A 16,837-nucleotide genomic window follows, 5' to 3' on the forward strand; every position below is an offset into this window, starting at 1 on the left:
GATATGTACATATATTATGTTTATTCATCTCTGTCACCTAAAATCACGGTTGTCTTTTATATATTGTGTATGTAGTAGTTATAAATTTACCATATTTAATAATAATTTGTCATTAAGAATCCAATTTCCATTTTATATGATTTGATAAACTAATTTCATAAAGTTGGTAAGATTGAAGAGCACTAAGACTTTGCTGTAATGTGTAATTTAGCCACATTATGAACTAAAAATCTTACTATTAGAAGGCAAATGTCATTGATACTCTTGTTTCTAACTGCATCCTTGTTTTGTTTTTGTTTGCCTACCAACAGCAGTCAGGAGAGAAAACAGAAGAGACAGAGGCAGCAATAGAGGAAGTACCAGCCGAACAAGAAAAGGAGGGGGAACAACAGCAAGAGGAACAGCAACCAGAGGCCGAGCAGAAAGAAGAGGGGGAACAACAAAAAGAGGAAGAGCCAGCAGCACCAGCAGAGGAAGTAGCAGTTGAGGAGAAGAAAGAAGGGGAGGAGGAGATTGATATTGATCTTAATGATCCTGAAGTTGAGAAAGCAGCAGTGAAAATACAGGCAGGTTTTAAAGGACTTCAAGCTAGGAAACAAGTGAAGGAAATGAAGGGGGCAGGAGCTGAAGCAGAAACAACGGAAGAGAAAACAGAAGAAGCAGTTGTCGAGGAAACGCAGCCAAAAGCTGATGAAGCAGAGAAACCTGCAGAGGAAGCAGCTGCAGAAGCAGAAACAACTGAAACAAAGGAAGAAGAGGGTGCTGCAGTAGTGTCTGAAGATGCTGCACCCACTGATGCACCAGCTACAGAGGATGTAGCAGCCACAGATGCTCCAGCTGAAGATGCAGCGCCTGCAGAAGCACCAGCCGAGGAGGTGCCACCTGCAGAAGATGCAGCACCAGCAGGTGATGCAGCACCAGCAGAAGATGCAGCACCAGCAGATGACGCAGCACCAGCAGAAGATGCAGCACCACCAGCTGAACCAGCCACTGCAGAAGCTGAAGGTACAGAACAACAGGATGCCCCTGCAACTGAGGATGAAAAACCCGCTGAACAAAGTGAAGCCCCACCCGCTGAACAAAGTGAAGCCCCTGCAGAACAACAGGAATCATAACAGTGATTTTAAGTGCCACCCACCCCTCTTAAATAGAACAGTCCTATTGTCTTATAACTTAAGTTGAATCTAAATTTAGTTTTATAGGGAAGTCAGGCTTATAAATTTTTATTTTCATTCTGTATATTGGTTAAACCTGAATTATATTGAAAAAAAAAAGACTTGAAAATGAACTTTTGAATCATAAAAAACATTCAATCCATCCATTTTATCCAAACAAGATTTCTGCTAGCAACATTTTCTCTTCGAAAAGTGCAAAGGTCACTGCCATAGCGATGGGCAATTCCTGTTGTTGCGCAGACAAAATCACTTCGTTCTTTTAACAATCAAGGCAATATAGATGATCTAAAAGTAAATATAAATAAAATCAAGGTGCCAGATAATCTTAGAAACATTTCACTGTTCTTCTTGCTGTTGAGGGACCCTCTCAACTCATACCTGCTATTTGTAAATGTTGTCTCCCATTCTATTCAAGTTTGGATCATTCCATTGTATTATAGGTAGGTAGTTACTTAAATGAGGCGGAAAATGAATCATACCCAATTTTGGTAAATGGAATCACCCACACTATTCAAATTCGGATCATTCCACTCTAATATAGGTAGACAATCAAACAATTGAGGTGGACATTGTAGATACTATTGTTACCTCTGTCTCTTTCTGTCATTTTATTGATATGAAATTTTCAAACAAACAAAAAATTATTTATAAACCCCTCTGGTATTTACTTCACAATTTTTCCAAGCCGTGTAAACTCTTTTCTGAAGGATTGTCTTACGACCAAAAATGTACAGGCAAACATATAATCACACAATCTATGCAAAAATCTTAGTTGGGATGGATTTTGCTTGATTGGAGATGATTTGGGCTGAAATAGTAATAAAAAAAAGTACAGTAGTTGTAGACACTTGCACTTATCCATTGCAACTCTTTCCCATGCCTAGTCAGACATAGAATGACGCACAGATATGACCAAATATTGCACAACCCTCAATATGAATATTCATGACAGGACTTGACATTAGCTCTAATATGACTAAATATTGTACGACCCTCTATATGAATATTCATGACAGGACTTGACATTAGCTCTAATAAGACCAAATATTGTACGACCCTCCATATGAATATTCATGACAGGACTTGACATTAGCTCTAATATGACTAAATATGTACAACCCCAATATGAATATTCATGACAGGACTTGACATTAGCTCTAATATGACCAAATATGTACAACCTCAATATGAATATTCATTACAGGACTGGACATTAGCTCTAATATGACCAAATATGTACAACCCCAATATGAATATTCATGACAGGGCCTGACATTAGCTCTAGTCTAATACAAATAGACTAAGAAATGTCATATCAAATTACAATAGTCCAATGCACATAGACTAAAAATGATGCATCAAAGTTGTAAAATGGTCTGTTCATAGACTAGTGGAAATCAATAAAAAATTGGAGCTGAAAGAGTTTACTTTGCTAAATCTAACTACCAAGCACGGAAGTTAAATTCAAGCCCTGCATGAATCATTTTGTGAATGTGACGAACATTTTGAAACATCCTGGAAAATCTTGAGTTGTACAATTATTTATTAATCAAGCCACATGAACTAGCTGAGATTTCAGACAGCCTCAAATTACCTGCATGATTAGTTACATCTGGCCACTAGATGGCGCTATATATGCCTGATATTCTGGCAACCCATCACTTGACAATCTTTGACTGAAGAAGTTTGTTTTAACTGACCAAAAAGTTCAAGTTGCTCAATCATATTGCATATCATATAATTTTAAAAATTTTATAAACTGATTTGCACAACTTTATGAATGGTAAAAATAATTTCAGTTAAAAATATTGATATAAAGTGTGACATAAAGTTGTCAGATTTATTAATATCAAAACCACAGTCAGATTATGTGTGGAGAAGAGTTGCAATGTTTTCATTTACCGTATGCATAAAACTAGAATATTAAATAATGAATTGTTAAAGCAATAAATGGCGCCCTCTATAGGCCAACATTTGATGAGTAGTGCAGTCAGGGTGTGTTTGTAAAAATAAATGTGGATTACCTTGAATATTGTCATTTTCATAGTTATAGAATTAAACTGAAATAATTTTAGGCATAATATTTTCATCAGCATCACGTTTGATTAACAAATACTTCTTTCGTTGCAATTTTACAGACATTAGACTTGTAAATCTTGATTTTGAGATGAACTTCATTATTTCATTCAAATATATGTACAGTTTGGTTGATACATAACAAAAAAGTTTAGAATGTTTCATTTTTATGTTTTGATCATCTCTCAGTTTGAAGTACAATATTATAGTTATTAGTTGAGACTAACCATTACCTTAGATAGATTGAAATTTTCATTTGTTTTTTGTGCGTCACACATTGTTTTGTGAAAACCCGCAATGACGATTCATTCACTTTATTGTCTTTGACAGTGAAGCACAAACAGTTCTTCACTGTATAGCCATATTTACATCAGTGCAACAATGTAGAATTGGGTGAAAGTGGAGCAAACTTACCTGAAAAACAAAAGCAATTTAACCTGTGGGCTATAGAGGGCGATACTAATCACTCTGCATTCAACATGAGAACAACATAGCTCACCTTGCACTAATGCCAGATAATGTATATATAGTTTAAGTTGCATGTTCATGTAGTTATTACAAGTTTGAAGACTATAAAAAAGACTTTTACTGGTGCATTTTTACTTCCATTCTACTTATTGTGTTGTACATCTTCTTGTTCACAGTGTATAAATAATAATTAATTCATTATCATTATTGTAATTTTTTTTCGGCTTTACCATGTAAATAAAAGCTGTGAATTTATTTGTTGAGTCTGTCGCTGCACTTCCTTGCTTGGGAATTTGGTGTATACTGTGTAAGTAATTGGATCGGATGCATTATAGGTGGCAACCATTGGATCACAAGTATCTCATCACTATGCTTGGCATTCATGTATAAATCTAAAACACTAAATTCAAAGATTTACCTGAAATGCACACAATATGCTTGAAGTGCGATAGCAAACTGATCGGGTACCTTTTTAAAGAAATAGAAAGTATCAAGCCTAAAAATCAATGTATTTATTAGACTCCCTAACAATATCAAAAGAAGAAAATGCTAAACTAGTCAGATTCTGTCTGCCTTTGGTGTACTTCTATTGATTACTGCACATGCTGTCAATTCACTTGCATGATTCTTAGTGATAAAACAACTAGCATCTTGGTAACTTACTCTACATTCAAATCTAGACATGTGTTCACCCATTTTTGGAGATTTCCTGCAAAGGTTTATGGGAAATTTTCAGTGATGACATCACATTTACCATGATCTCTTTGTCTTGGCACTCTACGTATTGGATGAGAGAAGTAATCAATAGAGATGCACGCAATGCAGAAATAAGTCACTGACATATTAGAATATTAGTCTTAAAACAACAAATCGGGACAAACATTGTAAGTGTTTCAAGATGAAGGACGAATCATGATGAACCTCTTAAAATGTGGCCATATGGATGAAGATTGCATATCTATTTTTGATTTTTAATTTATAAAAAAATCATCATGGCTTCCTACTTGGAAAATCAATGTCAAACAACATATTCCAAGTCCTTGTTTATAACGCAATACATTGCTAAAGATTAATAAATGTGTAAAGGCTTTGTTATTTTAGGTACAGTTTTTAGCTTTTTGAAATGAATTGAGTTTCAAACGCCGACTTTGCCAATGTTTTTTCACGTTGAATTTTCAAACAGGAAGTCATAATAAAATTGTTTTATAAATTAAAAAGCCGAAATAAATATAATCCTCATCCATATGGCCATTAGCGTTTAACCAAACAGGATTAGCCTTAACAAATGCCCAATCTTTGAAAACCAATCAGGGAGAACCTTAAGATTGTAAAAGCTCAAACGTCAAAAATCACAAATGCAACCAAAACTGATTAGCCATCTACATTGTAGTGTTTGATCTTTAATGACCAATCATGATGAACCTTGCGTGTGCTTTGTGTTTAAGAGCGAATTGGAATGAGTCTTAGGCCAGGCTATCGACCAGCTATCGATATCAAGAAAAACTCAGTTTCATACATCATAAAAACTTATCCCACATATCACATAAAATGAATTATTCTGAATCAAAATTATATATATCCTCAAAATGATATGTTCCAAAATAATATAAATATATGTCGGATAGGCAGGATGATTATAAATACAATGTATGCATATATTTAGTAGTGTTTACAATTGTTCATTTGATAAATGGTCTACTATATTTTCAAAAGTGTCACGCCTTTTTGCCAGTTTCCTATAATACACATATTGCCTGGCTATGAGTACACTATAGTCGAGATTGATTTCTACGAGAGTTGTTTGTAGCAACTATTAAGCTATTTCCCGCGGCTTAACCACTAGTATAAAGGTGTTTGCGGTGTTTGATGTCTAATAATTGGTATTTAAACCATTTTCTCTCATTGTTGGTTGTCCCCTGGTTGTCTCAAGGAGACAATGCTTCAGTTACAGCTAGTCCAGCTTTAACGAAATGCCCACCATAGTTGTCATGTATTTGTAACGAATTAAAAGCCAAATTCAAGATGGTGCCAATATGAATAGAGTTTGTCAGTATAGATGCTGACCATACCAGTTGAAATGGCAGGCCAGTCTATCCTGTAAATGGCGCCAACCCTAAACCTTTTTTAAACGTTTAGAACAAAAAGATAAGAAATTCTCTGTCTTCTTGACCTTCATGTACGTCTGTTATCTTTCCCAAGTGATGTCTATACACAATTCGCCAAACTATCCCATAATTCGAAGGGGTATTCTGATCGACATTTTGTTAGTTCTTGGGTCGAAGCAATATTTAAAAATAAAAACATTTAAAAAGATACAATAAAATGAAATGAAATGAAATAAAATATAATCCCGACCTTACCCTAACTTCCCGAGGCCATGCATGTTATCGGAAACACACAGTTTTGTTTTTTGGCCTAAGCAAAGTAGGTATCGTTAGCAGAAGGTCTAATATAGATGACCCCCCCCCCCCCTTCCAAAAACAAACAAACAAACAAACATAGTTTTTACTTTTTACATTATGAGGCCTAACAAAAATAGCTGCAGGTAGGAAAACAATTTTAATTTTTTTTTTGTATGTGTGAATGTCTAGTTCAGGTAGTTATGTTTTCCGTTGTTTTCCATATGGTCTCTGTGTTATTGGTTTCTTCCAATCAGATGTACAGCCATTACAGATTAGAAAAACAATACTATATTCACTTTTTCTATCGAGACTTCATAATTGTCACGTTTTTTTCTCGAATACTTAAAAATGTTTTGGGTCGGCAGTGAAAAACTAGGTGGGGTAGAGTAACCGGAACCAAACAATTATATATTTAAGCCCGAGTGAAGGTATACACAAACCAAGTGTCAACGACTAACTTAGTAATCGATGTGTTCCCGAAAATGTTACAAATTATTATATTTCATAGAAAACGATAGTGAAAGAGTTGACCTTTTGAAAATGTTAACAAATTAAAACTATAAAAATGAAATTTATATTTTATTGTTAAATTTAATTTTTGGCTCGAAAATTATAAGGATCAGATATTTTATTAACGAGCATCATGAAATCAAGACGACGGATTACTATAACTTAATACCTATATCATATACCCAATATCGTTTCAATGCAGTTCAATAGAGAACATGCACAACTAACCCAGGCAATAATTTTCCTTATCACGGCCCAGCATACCTTGCCCAAATATGGCAAATGGCACGCTTATCGATATCCGGTCGCTTACTATTTTGACGTTTCTGTGAATTAAATATACATTTCACTGCCAATTTATGTGAATATACGATTCAAATGATGATTCTTTAGTGGACAATACATGGGGTATATGATACATATAAAGTTATCATATGTTATAAAAGTTATCATATGTTTTATGTATAACCATGTCATTACAACAGAGACAAAGGAAAAGAGTGAAGATGATGGAGGAGCTAAGGATGAACCTACTGAAGCTGAAACAACTGAGGTAAATATTGTATTTTCGTTTTTACGTGGTTATTTATTTATCACAATTACTTTTCACATAAAATATACAATAACCTAGAGTACAGTTCAATTTCCAAATATTAATACAATTATTTTTTTTCCAAATATGGTCATGGATTAATTTATTTTCCAAATATGGTCATGAATTCAACTTATTTTCCAAATATGGTTATGAACTTTGTCAAAATTTATTTTCGTACAATTTATGCATAATTTCAAAAGGTAACTCTTTAACTCTTTATTATTTTTTTAATTGATTATTAGCAATATCTCATTTATCAACAGTCTAAAGAAATGGATGATGAACGAGCTGCTAAGATCTTTGGTGTCTTGAACAGGTTTAAAACTTTCAAGAAACCTAAGAGATCAACTAAAACCAAAGGTAATAACATTATTAATAATGTAGACATCGTGATACATGCATACATACATACATACATACATACATACATACATACATACATGCATACATGCATACATGCATACATACATACATACACACACACACACACACACACACACACACACACACACACACACACAAAAAAAACACCCACTGTTGTTACCTTTATTCTGCTGATAAAACATACAGTAACTGTACACAGTAAGCAGCTTAATTACGTCACGATATCAATGCTGTTAATGAATTAATTAAACACTATTCAACGAGAATGAATATACCTTTACTCATGATTTTTCCTGTGATATTTTCTAGGTGGTCTTTCTAAACACATGGTAGAGAAGCTTAAAACTTGGGCAACTAAAGCTAAAGAATTGGCAGAGGAGAACGTAAGTAGACTCAGCCCAATTGAAGTTACCGTTGGGCTGCTCTGTTTGCTACTACCAAGCGGTAACCAATGATAAACTGCACTTGCTTTCAGATAGCTAGTAACATTGAATGAATAATTTCTTGCAACATTGTGTCTAAATTGAATGAACTAACGTGCTACCATGCAGACCCGGGATGCAGACATCAAACACAAGGTCAAAACAAAGGTGCCCGTGTGTCTACATCTAGTTGTCGTATGTTTAAATGTTGTTGTTGTTGTTGTTGTTGTTGTTGTTGTTGTTGTTGTTGTTGTTGTTGTTGTTGTTGTTTTCATTTAGGACAAAAATGTTGCAAGAGATTGTAACCTTGCTATATATCTTAGTGTAGGACATACAGTTTCTTATTGGTTTCTGTTTGGTTTGTATCATACGTAACCGATGCACGGTAACTTGAATCGTGATGCATAATTAATTGATTATTTTTCATTACTTCATGTTCTACTTATTCGCTATATACTATAATTGTAAATCATAATTTTTTCTGTAATATCTCTAAACATTGACCAATTAGCAATTATGAGTATTTAATTTTCTCAATTAAATTATCAGCAAATTAAATAACCAACCAACCAGCCAACCAACTAAACAACCAACCAACCAACCAACCAACCAACCAACAGACAGACAGACGGACAGACAGACAGACAGACAGAGAGACACAACAGAAAAACAAACAAACAAACAAACAAACAAACAAACAAACATATTGATTGATGGACATAATTTTAATTTTTTCAATTCGAATATTTTGTAAAACAGTTTAACCCTGAGAATAACATTTCCAAGAGCTCTTCAGCGTGTTGGTTTGTTATGCCTAAAATGGCTTGGCGAGATTGACATCTCTTCTTTTACAGCTACAAATGTAGTTGAACAATCTGTGAGATTCAAATGAATAGTTTTCTATTCCATTGATTGCATAGACTTTTTTATTTACTAATATATCACTTGGTTTCAGACTACGGGGTCAAATTTTGTACATGGTATGTTTACCACTATAAGTACAACGTATGAAAACGAGGCTGAGAGTGATAATGACAGTGACGTAGAAGAGGAATATCTGGATATGTTTTCTACAGGCTTCATGGGCATGTTTACTATCCTGTTATCTAAAGACTTCCTGTACCCAGCATTCAAAGTTCTACATGATTCTGTAAGTTGCATTTGTTAGTTATGCACTACGTCACGTCCAGTCTGCGCATGTCTGTTACATTCCCATATATGGAAACATTACCGTGCACGAATTATTGACCCCTTGTGATTACAAGATTTCTTGTATACACTTTTTAATTGCAAATTACTTCCCAATACATATATGTACAATAACAAAACTTTTGCACTTTCAATTTTTTGAAATTGTTTGGGCCACAAACCTGTGAATGTATTGAGTCACGTGACATGTTCCTTACTTTTGTTTTCGTGTTGTTCTTTCTCTTTTTTTTCAAGCAGTAAAATAAATACCAATATCACTTTAAAAACATAATTTTTTGAAATAAAGTCTGATGTTATGTTTTTTTGAAATATATTTTCGCTTTTCCTATTACATAATATGATTGTGGTTTATACCAACTGTTAGACTGTAGCTTTTCTCAGCTGAAATGAAGGAAAAAACACACAGTAAAAAATCACGGCTACTTTATACTTGATAAACGTCAAAGCACACAGCCTAAAGTATTTCACACGAGTATTTCACGGAGCCGTGGGAATCACAAAGTAAAAAACAACTAAGAAATGAGACCATGTATTCCCCACATATTGCAGTATCCAGAATGGTTGGCGGAGAATAAAGAGAAGTTGCCAGCAGAAGATTACGAGAAATATAGACGTCAACAAGAAGCACTTGGTAAAGTTGTTGCTGTGTATGAACAAGATGACGACACAACAGATCCAGAGGAGAGGACTATGGACTTACTTGAACTCCTAGAAGGGGTACGTGATATTCTGAAAAAAGTACTCTCAGCCGAAAGTCTATACCTACCTACTCCTCCGATCAAGTTGAAATTATATTCTCCGACGCATTAAAGTGGCATAAGCTGAGTTTATAAGATTTTAACTAAAATAAAAATACTTACATAAAACATCCATGAAAAACTATTCTAGTATTAGTGATCATGTTTATGTGTGCCTTCTATGACATTATAATAGGGAACTTGCAAACCCGCCATGTTGAATGTTGCATCATGGGAAATGTGATAATGAATACCAATCAATTAGTATTGTAAACAATGTTGATACATTGTTCGTAACCACAAATAATCAATTCATATTTACCCTGACCATTGTGGGAGGTTGATTTTATCAGTAGCTCCAGATTAGGTATTACAATAACCACAGATAATCCCATAGTCCTTTGCGTCTGAGCATGCTTAGTCTGGATTGCAAGTTCCCTATTGTCTTCTGACTTTGTTGGAATAGTTGATTGCCTCGTAGGAATTCCTCAGCATTTTTTCCTAAATATAATAAATTACGTCATGTGATCGTTTACAAGTGATATATTAATACCAGGTTTGAGTTCAATCACTAAAAACTGATGGTTAGGTATGCATCAGTGCATGGGTAGAATACTACGAGTGCATTTTGAATAAGTACCAAAATCTACACCGTAGAAACGATAAACTCAGCTTGTGCCCCTTTAACGGTTATCATCAAATTCCCCATAGCAATATTTTTTACATTGTGTTTTGTGATAATTGTTACTGTACACAGTTGAATTATTATTCATGTATAGTCCTGTTTAATTTTTTAAAGTATGTCTTGTTGCTTGGTAGAGATTGAGATGCATATATATAACATTACCAACGTCACCAATTAAAGCTGCACTGGTTGTAACTATAGCATTATTCTGCCAATCAGACAAGCATCAGCATATTCACTGAAAATTCTTGAAATATTAATGGTTATACATACATAAAATGTAGAACTAACATGACAAGGTTTCAATTATGTGCTGTTACCAAGGCAACATAAATCTATGATCTAGAAACACGTATAATAACATTGTTGAAAAGATTAAATCATTTCAAATAAGATTTTCTTCGAATATTCATCAATATCCCTATTAAGAGAAAAGTTTTGTTAAATATGTAAACAACTTGAATGACATTATCATATATGGAAAATGTATTATTAGAGTTCTGAACATATTTTGATGTATGCCCATATTTGGAATATATAAATTGATAATGACCATATATGGTAATCCTGCAGTATTAGAAAAAAATATGACCGTATTTGGTAGTGACACTACCAAATATGGCCATGTGTTTCTAATACTAAGAATTGTCTGTCCATATTTGGACATTTTTATGTTCCTGTACTTAAAGTAACATTATATGGTTTTTTTTTATATTTTGCAGCTTGAAGGCAACGGTGAACCCCCAGCAGAGTTGCAATCCAAACAAAGTGCCGTGGACACAAATTTACAACTTGTCAATAAAACCCTGCCACAGGACGTGCAGAAAGAACAATGTAGTATTCTATAAAACTCTTTTGGTAGCAAACAAAAACAAAGAAAAGAAACAATAAGACAAACGTTTTCTCCAGATATACGATGGTTGGACTACTATTGTGAGAGTACTTACAACCAAACTAAAGTGATTCTAGAGTTCCAATTAGGCAGCACGGTGTCTCTTACGTCTCACACATGGTGCCTTATTACAAATTACATAATAGTTACAGACAGTGATAGCACGCTAGCATATAAAATGATACATTTTATCTCACTGTGAACACAAATCAACATCAATATCAAATGAAGCAAGGAATGATTATACACATAACAGTTTTTTTTGTGTGTCCACAGTTAGGTCAAATGTAACACTTCAAGTGAGTGTACGCTATCAGTCTCTATACTTTATTTGTATAAATCGTCATAAAAATTGTTCTGTAAGATGTTAAAAACATAATGCCATATAAACGAAACTCTGTCATCTTTCTGGTTTGATAGTTTACAACCGTGTGGCGACACTACTTCATTTGTAGACTTTTTCTACACAAATATAGTCTTCATGACACTTTGTTGAGAGAACTGTAACATTTACTTCAGAGTACAACATTCATAGCCGTCCATAATTCTCATGACGTGCCATGACTTTGATCAAAGATGAACACTATTTAAGTTTTTTTTTTATTAATTTGGTACTTTCCAGGACCAAGAGAAAGGTTAAATTTTCTGTTGATATCAATAAATTTGTATAAATTAGAGTATATACACATAAGTCTGAATATTCTTCTAACTAACAAAATCTACTGAAATTTGTTTAGAAATAGTTTTACTTGACTGCACTCTTTGCAGTGAATATTTTTTTAGAATTCCATTAACCCGTACAACGCTATGTCTGTATACATTCAGTCCCTTCCAGGTTCCCAGGCCACGTCTGCATATATGCAGACAAGTTTACACATTTGCATAAGCCCAATTTTCATGTTTGTATGTTTATGTTGATGTGTGAAGAATTCATTATATACTCATTTTGCAGAAAAAAATGTTTTCGTGTAATCAAGACCTTTGTATGGCAGTTTAACTGATGAAAACTGACATATTGAACAGTTGCTAATTTCTTGATTGACTGACATTTATTGAATGTGTACTTTTAAAAAGATTGTTTTGATGGTTGAGTACAACGCAGAAATAAATCTATGCATGTCATTTTTAATCGGAAAATAAATATAATTCTAACACTACCTGCAATAAGATGTATTCTATGGTACTGAATATATTTCAGTAATTGCACATTAATGTATGATTCTACATACATACATACATACATACATACATACATACATACATACATACATGCATGCATACATACATACATACATACATACATACATACATACACACCCACCCACACACACACACACACACACACACACACACATACATACATACATACATACATACATACATACATACATACATACATACATACATACATACATACACACATGGCAACAATAGACATTAATAGAACAATGATGTATACAATAATGTACTTTATTTCACAACATTCTGCCAGATACTAGTCTGGTGTACTTCATTTTAAAACATAATAATTTTAATCAACTATTAAATACAAACCATAAAATTGTTTACGACCAGCATAGAAAATAAGTAGTCATTTTGAATTTACACATAAAATATTTACAGTTTTTATGTGTTGCATATTTAGTCACATTCTAGAACGAGTGCTACATATTACGTCATCAACACTAAGATCGCGTGATCACACTGATACGTGAAATAAAAGGAGCAATATAATACTATATACTTTCCAGACACTCTTGACTCATATTATCAATATAAACGTTTGCATTATCGCCTTTTTGGAAGACATACACTGTAAATCTTTAACATGATTTCAGAACTAGTCTGGTGTAATTCACTAAAATTTTTAATTCTCTATTTTTTTATATTAAAGGAAATCACAAACTTTTTTTCACTTGCTTAAAATAAAAAAAATCTTTGAATATTAAAAAAAAAAACTCTTTTATAAGTTAAATATTTTTCCACAATCTAAAACTTTCATCATATAACCAAGTACCTGAGATCATATGTACTAAATAGAAAATCTAATCAATAATAAATAACAGTCCAGCCAGACCTGACTCAAACTTCATTAATTTTGGAAAGGGAAAAAAAATATTATTAATGTTAATATAAAAATTTCTCTAAAATTGATTTGAAGTTTATACACAGTAAATAGTCGTTAATCAGAAATTCTCTTGATACATTCATATCAATGCAAGACAATAATTACTTCAGTATACACAAAGTATTTTGATTGAGGGCGCACTTCATAGTAGAAACACGTAACTTGTACAAGGAATCCTTGTGTTTGAGAATAGTAATGAGCAGTTTGAATGTTAGCTATGTCTTGTATCGTGTAAGAAATACAAACTCGACATTAATACCAGGAGTCCCTGGTGGATAAAACTGACAAAAGTTAATGAGAATAATTATTCAAATAATTAGCATAAGATTAATAATAATTAGTATCACTTAATATGCTCTTTATACTACATTCGGCAATGGTACCAAGGCTTGTTCTTGGTATATCATGGCCTTGCAGACGCGTACCTTGTTCATCGTGGCTGGTGGGTCACGTGGGAATTGTCTTTGCAACTTAGGAGTGAGCACGCTTGGCACAATCATGCGTCGAGCACTAAGCAGTCCTTTTATGGGACTGTGAGGACAAGTGGCATTACTTTCCTTGTGCGTTTTCTGTAAGGTTTCGTAACTATAGAACCTGAGATAATAGAGAAGGAGATGAGACGGAGTAGATTGTTGACTCTCTGCTTGCGTTTCTGTTTTAATACGTAATGATAACCTGAGAGTTTTTCGTTCCCTGATGAAGCTGGACGGTGTATTGATGACGTCAGAATTATCCATTATCCACGAATCTAAGACGTACTGGACATTATTCTTGTAGCAGAACATCTGTGACTTTATCACATTGTAAAATTCGTTCCAATTTTTCACGGAAATGTTCAAGTAGAAGAAGTGTAGGGTAAGAATAAGGGGCCTTACTTTCATTCCGAGGTAATCTGCGGTTGTAAAAAGATCGACAATATTGTGTGACAGAACACGAAATCTTCGGTTATGGGTGAAATCTAACAGAGCGTGCAGACCAGCCGTTTTCATTGTCGGAGTTTTTTGCATTCGAAGCTCACCTGCTTTGACTTCAGAAAAGTCTTGGTTCGAAAAAAGTGTTTGAAAGTAACTGAATTTATCGGTAAGGATATCTTTATCCACTTCAAATAATATATTGTCCATACGGATTTTGAAACTGTCATGTTTATGGAAGGATACTGCTGTCGATTCATGGACGCCTGGGACACTAAATTGTTGAGCGGTACTATCTTTGCTGTGATGTTGGCAGCCAATGTTTTGATGTAAACGACACATGTTGTTGGAGTGTATTTATTACATTAAACCGGTACATTGACTGTAAAACAAAACAAATACATTGTCAGTGTTAACATATCTCATCAAATTTCATGACAGATGAGTCTATTTCCCTCAAATTTCGCACACTGGTGTTTGGTGACAATGTTTTATACATAAGTTATATGAGGTAAGTTTCTCCCAACAGACCCAATCGGAATGATGAACACAATTCAATTGCAATTCATTTGCAATTATAAGTTATTTGCTGAAATTGTAATTCTAGTGATTCAACTTTGTATGAATACATTAAAAATGTTTTGTTTTTGTTTTTGTTGTTGTTGTTGTTGTTGTTATTATTGTTGTTGTTGTTGTTATTGTTGTTGTTTTTAAATTTTTAAGTCACTTTTAGCAAATATCTTCCATCCACTAAACTACCAATATCTACAGCTACCAGTAATGGTACGTGGGCGTTGTTGAGTGCACGTGTTACACGTTACGTCATGGAAATGTCCCCGGTGAACTTAGGTAAGTTCATGACCTTTGACACCCCTATGTTTAAAAGAAATAAAAATTGGTGATATTCATGAAACGCCATCCAGTCAAGTATGAACTGACCACTTGATGAAATTTGAATATTAACATTAGTAACTATAGTAAATTATTACATGTAATTCTGAAAAGACTACCGAAATTACAGCTACACAATAATACTAATAGCATTAATACATCGACGCACGCACTGTTACCAGATACTAACCTCCTTATAGCTGGAAAATACGTGCTCTCTTTAAGGCGTGGCATACACATGCGAACACACTATATGTTCTCCGGATTCCTTCCTTCATACTCTGTCAATCCAAGGTAACATCAATGCCTGATACTCATTCGTTAAATACTCTGTTGTCCTTCTGCTTCTGTCACGGTCGCTATAGCAACGAAACACAGGTAGAATTCTCACTTCAGTTTTAAGTGTATATATGACACTTCCACGTTGGCAATTTGCGATGCCGGTCGAAGGGGAATCCCAGTTTCTACGTCACTCATCACGCAAAGCATCTTGGATCCCGTAAGGGGAATCCCCATTCTGTACACAAAGGCCTGTGTAGCCATGTAACTATGGGAAAACGATATGCTAAGTAATTTGCTCCTAGGGTAACTGTTAATGCTGTTTAGGGGTGACAATTACAGTCTATATTGGAGTGAACCACAGTCCCTCGAGAAAACAGAGAAAACAGACATATGATGTTGCACGAGCACGATTATTCAACATGTGTATAAAAATGTGACCCTCCCCTGATTCGTCGGCTAAAAAGTGTCCCTCCCTCAACTTTAAATTTAATTTATTTTCTCTAAAACATGACCCTCTCCCTGTTAAAGTAGTTAAAAATGTTGGCTAAAATGCTGTCAGAAATGTAACAGTACACGACTCCCAGAATCAATAGTAAAGATTTAATCCCACCGGTGCCACCATGTTGCAAGTTTTAAAGGCATTGGTTATTGGATATGTTTTCACGTACCAACAAACAATACTTGAATTTATAATGTAATAACTGTAGTCAAAATCTTGTACCACGACAGGACTCTTGTATTGCCATCTCAGGACCCAAAATTTGGAACTCTCTTCTTGCTGAACTGAAGACAATTAAGGGATGATCGCACAACGTCACACAAGCTCTTTAAACACATTCGAACTCCGTTCAGACGGAGGAGCGCATTGATTTTCAGGAGGCTCTAGATAAATATCCGTCTTTCGGAGAGAGAGAGAGAGAGAGAGAGAGAGAGAGAGAGAGAGAGAGAGAGAGAGAGAGAGAGAGAGAGAGAGAGAGAGAGAGAGAGAGAGAGAGAGAGAGAGAGAGAAGACTCTTAGCCTCACAACCCAATTGACGACATTGGTAGGGCGGGAGGACTCGGCTTTTGGT

The 16,837-nt window shown here is 34.3% G+C and overlaps 1 protein-coding gene across 16 annotated transcripts in view; it reads left to right on the forward strand.

The window, feature by feature from the left end:
- LOC144440474 (uncharacterized) overlaps positions 1-12,651 on the forward strand; it is a 79,308-nt gene extending 66,657 nt beyond the window's left edge. For 6 of the 16 annotated variants that reach the window (XM_078129845.1, XM_078129848.1, XM_078129844.1 and 3 more), the window contains 7 exons: positions 312-1,005; positions 7,117-7,184; positions 7,490-7,586; positions 7,920-7,993; positions 8,988-9,182; positions 9,791-9,958; positions 11,386-12,651. In XM_078129845.1, coding sequence (XP_077985971.1) covers positions 312-1,005; positions 7,117-7,184; positions 7,490-7,586; positions 7,920-7,993; positions 8,988-9,182; positions 9,791-9,958; positions 11,386-11,511 — 1,422 coding nt within the window. In that variant the 3' untranslated portion in view covers positions 11,512-12,651. The remainder of the gene's footprint in view (positions 1-311; positions 1,006-7,116; positions 7,185-7,489; positions 7,587-7,919; positions 7,994-8,987; positions 9,183-9,790; positions 9,959-11,385) is intronic. The other 10 variants (XM_078129842.1, XM_078129843.1, XM_078129847.1 and 7 more) reach the window with 2 other exon arrangements.
- Positions 12,652-16,837: the final 4,186 nt, after the last annotated feature.

This window comes from Glandiceps talaboti, chromosome 9 (genome assembly GCF_964340395.1).
Source record: "Glandiceps talaboti chromosome 9, keGlaTala1.1, whole genome shotgun sequence".
NCBI lineage: Eukaryota > Metazoa > Hemichordata > Enteropneusta > Spengelidae > Glandiceps > Glandiceps talaboti.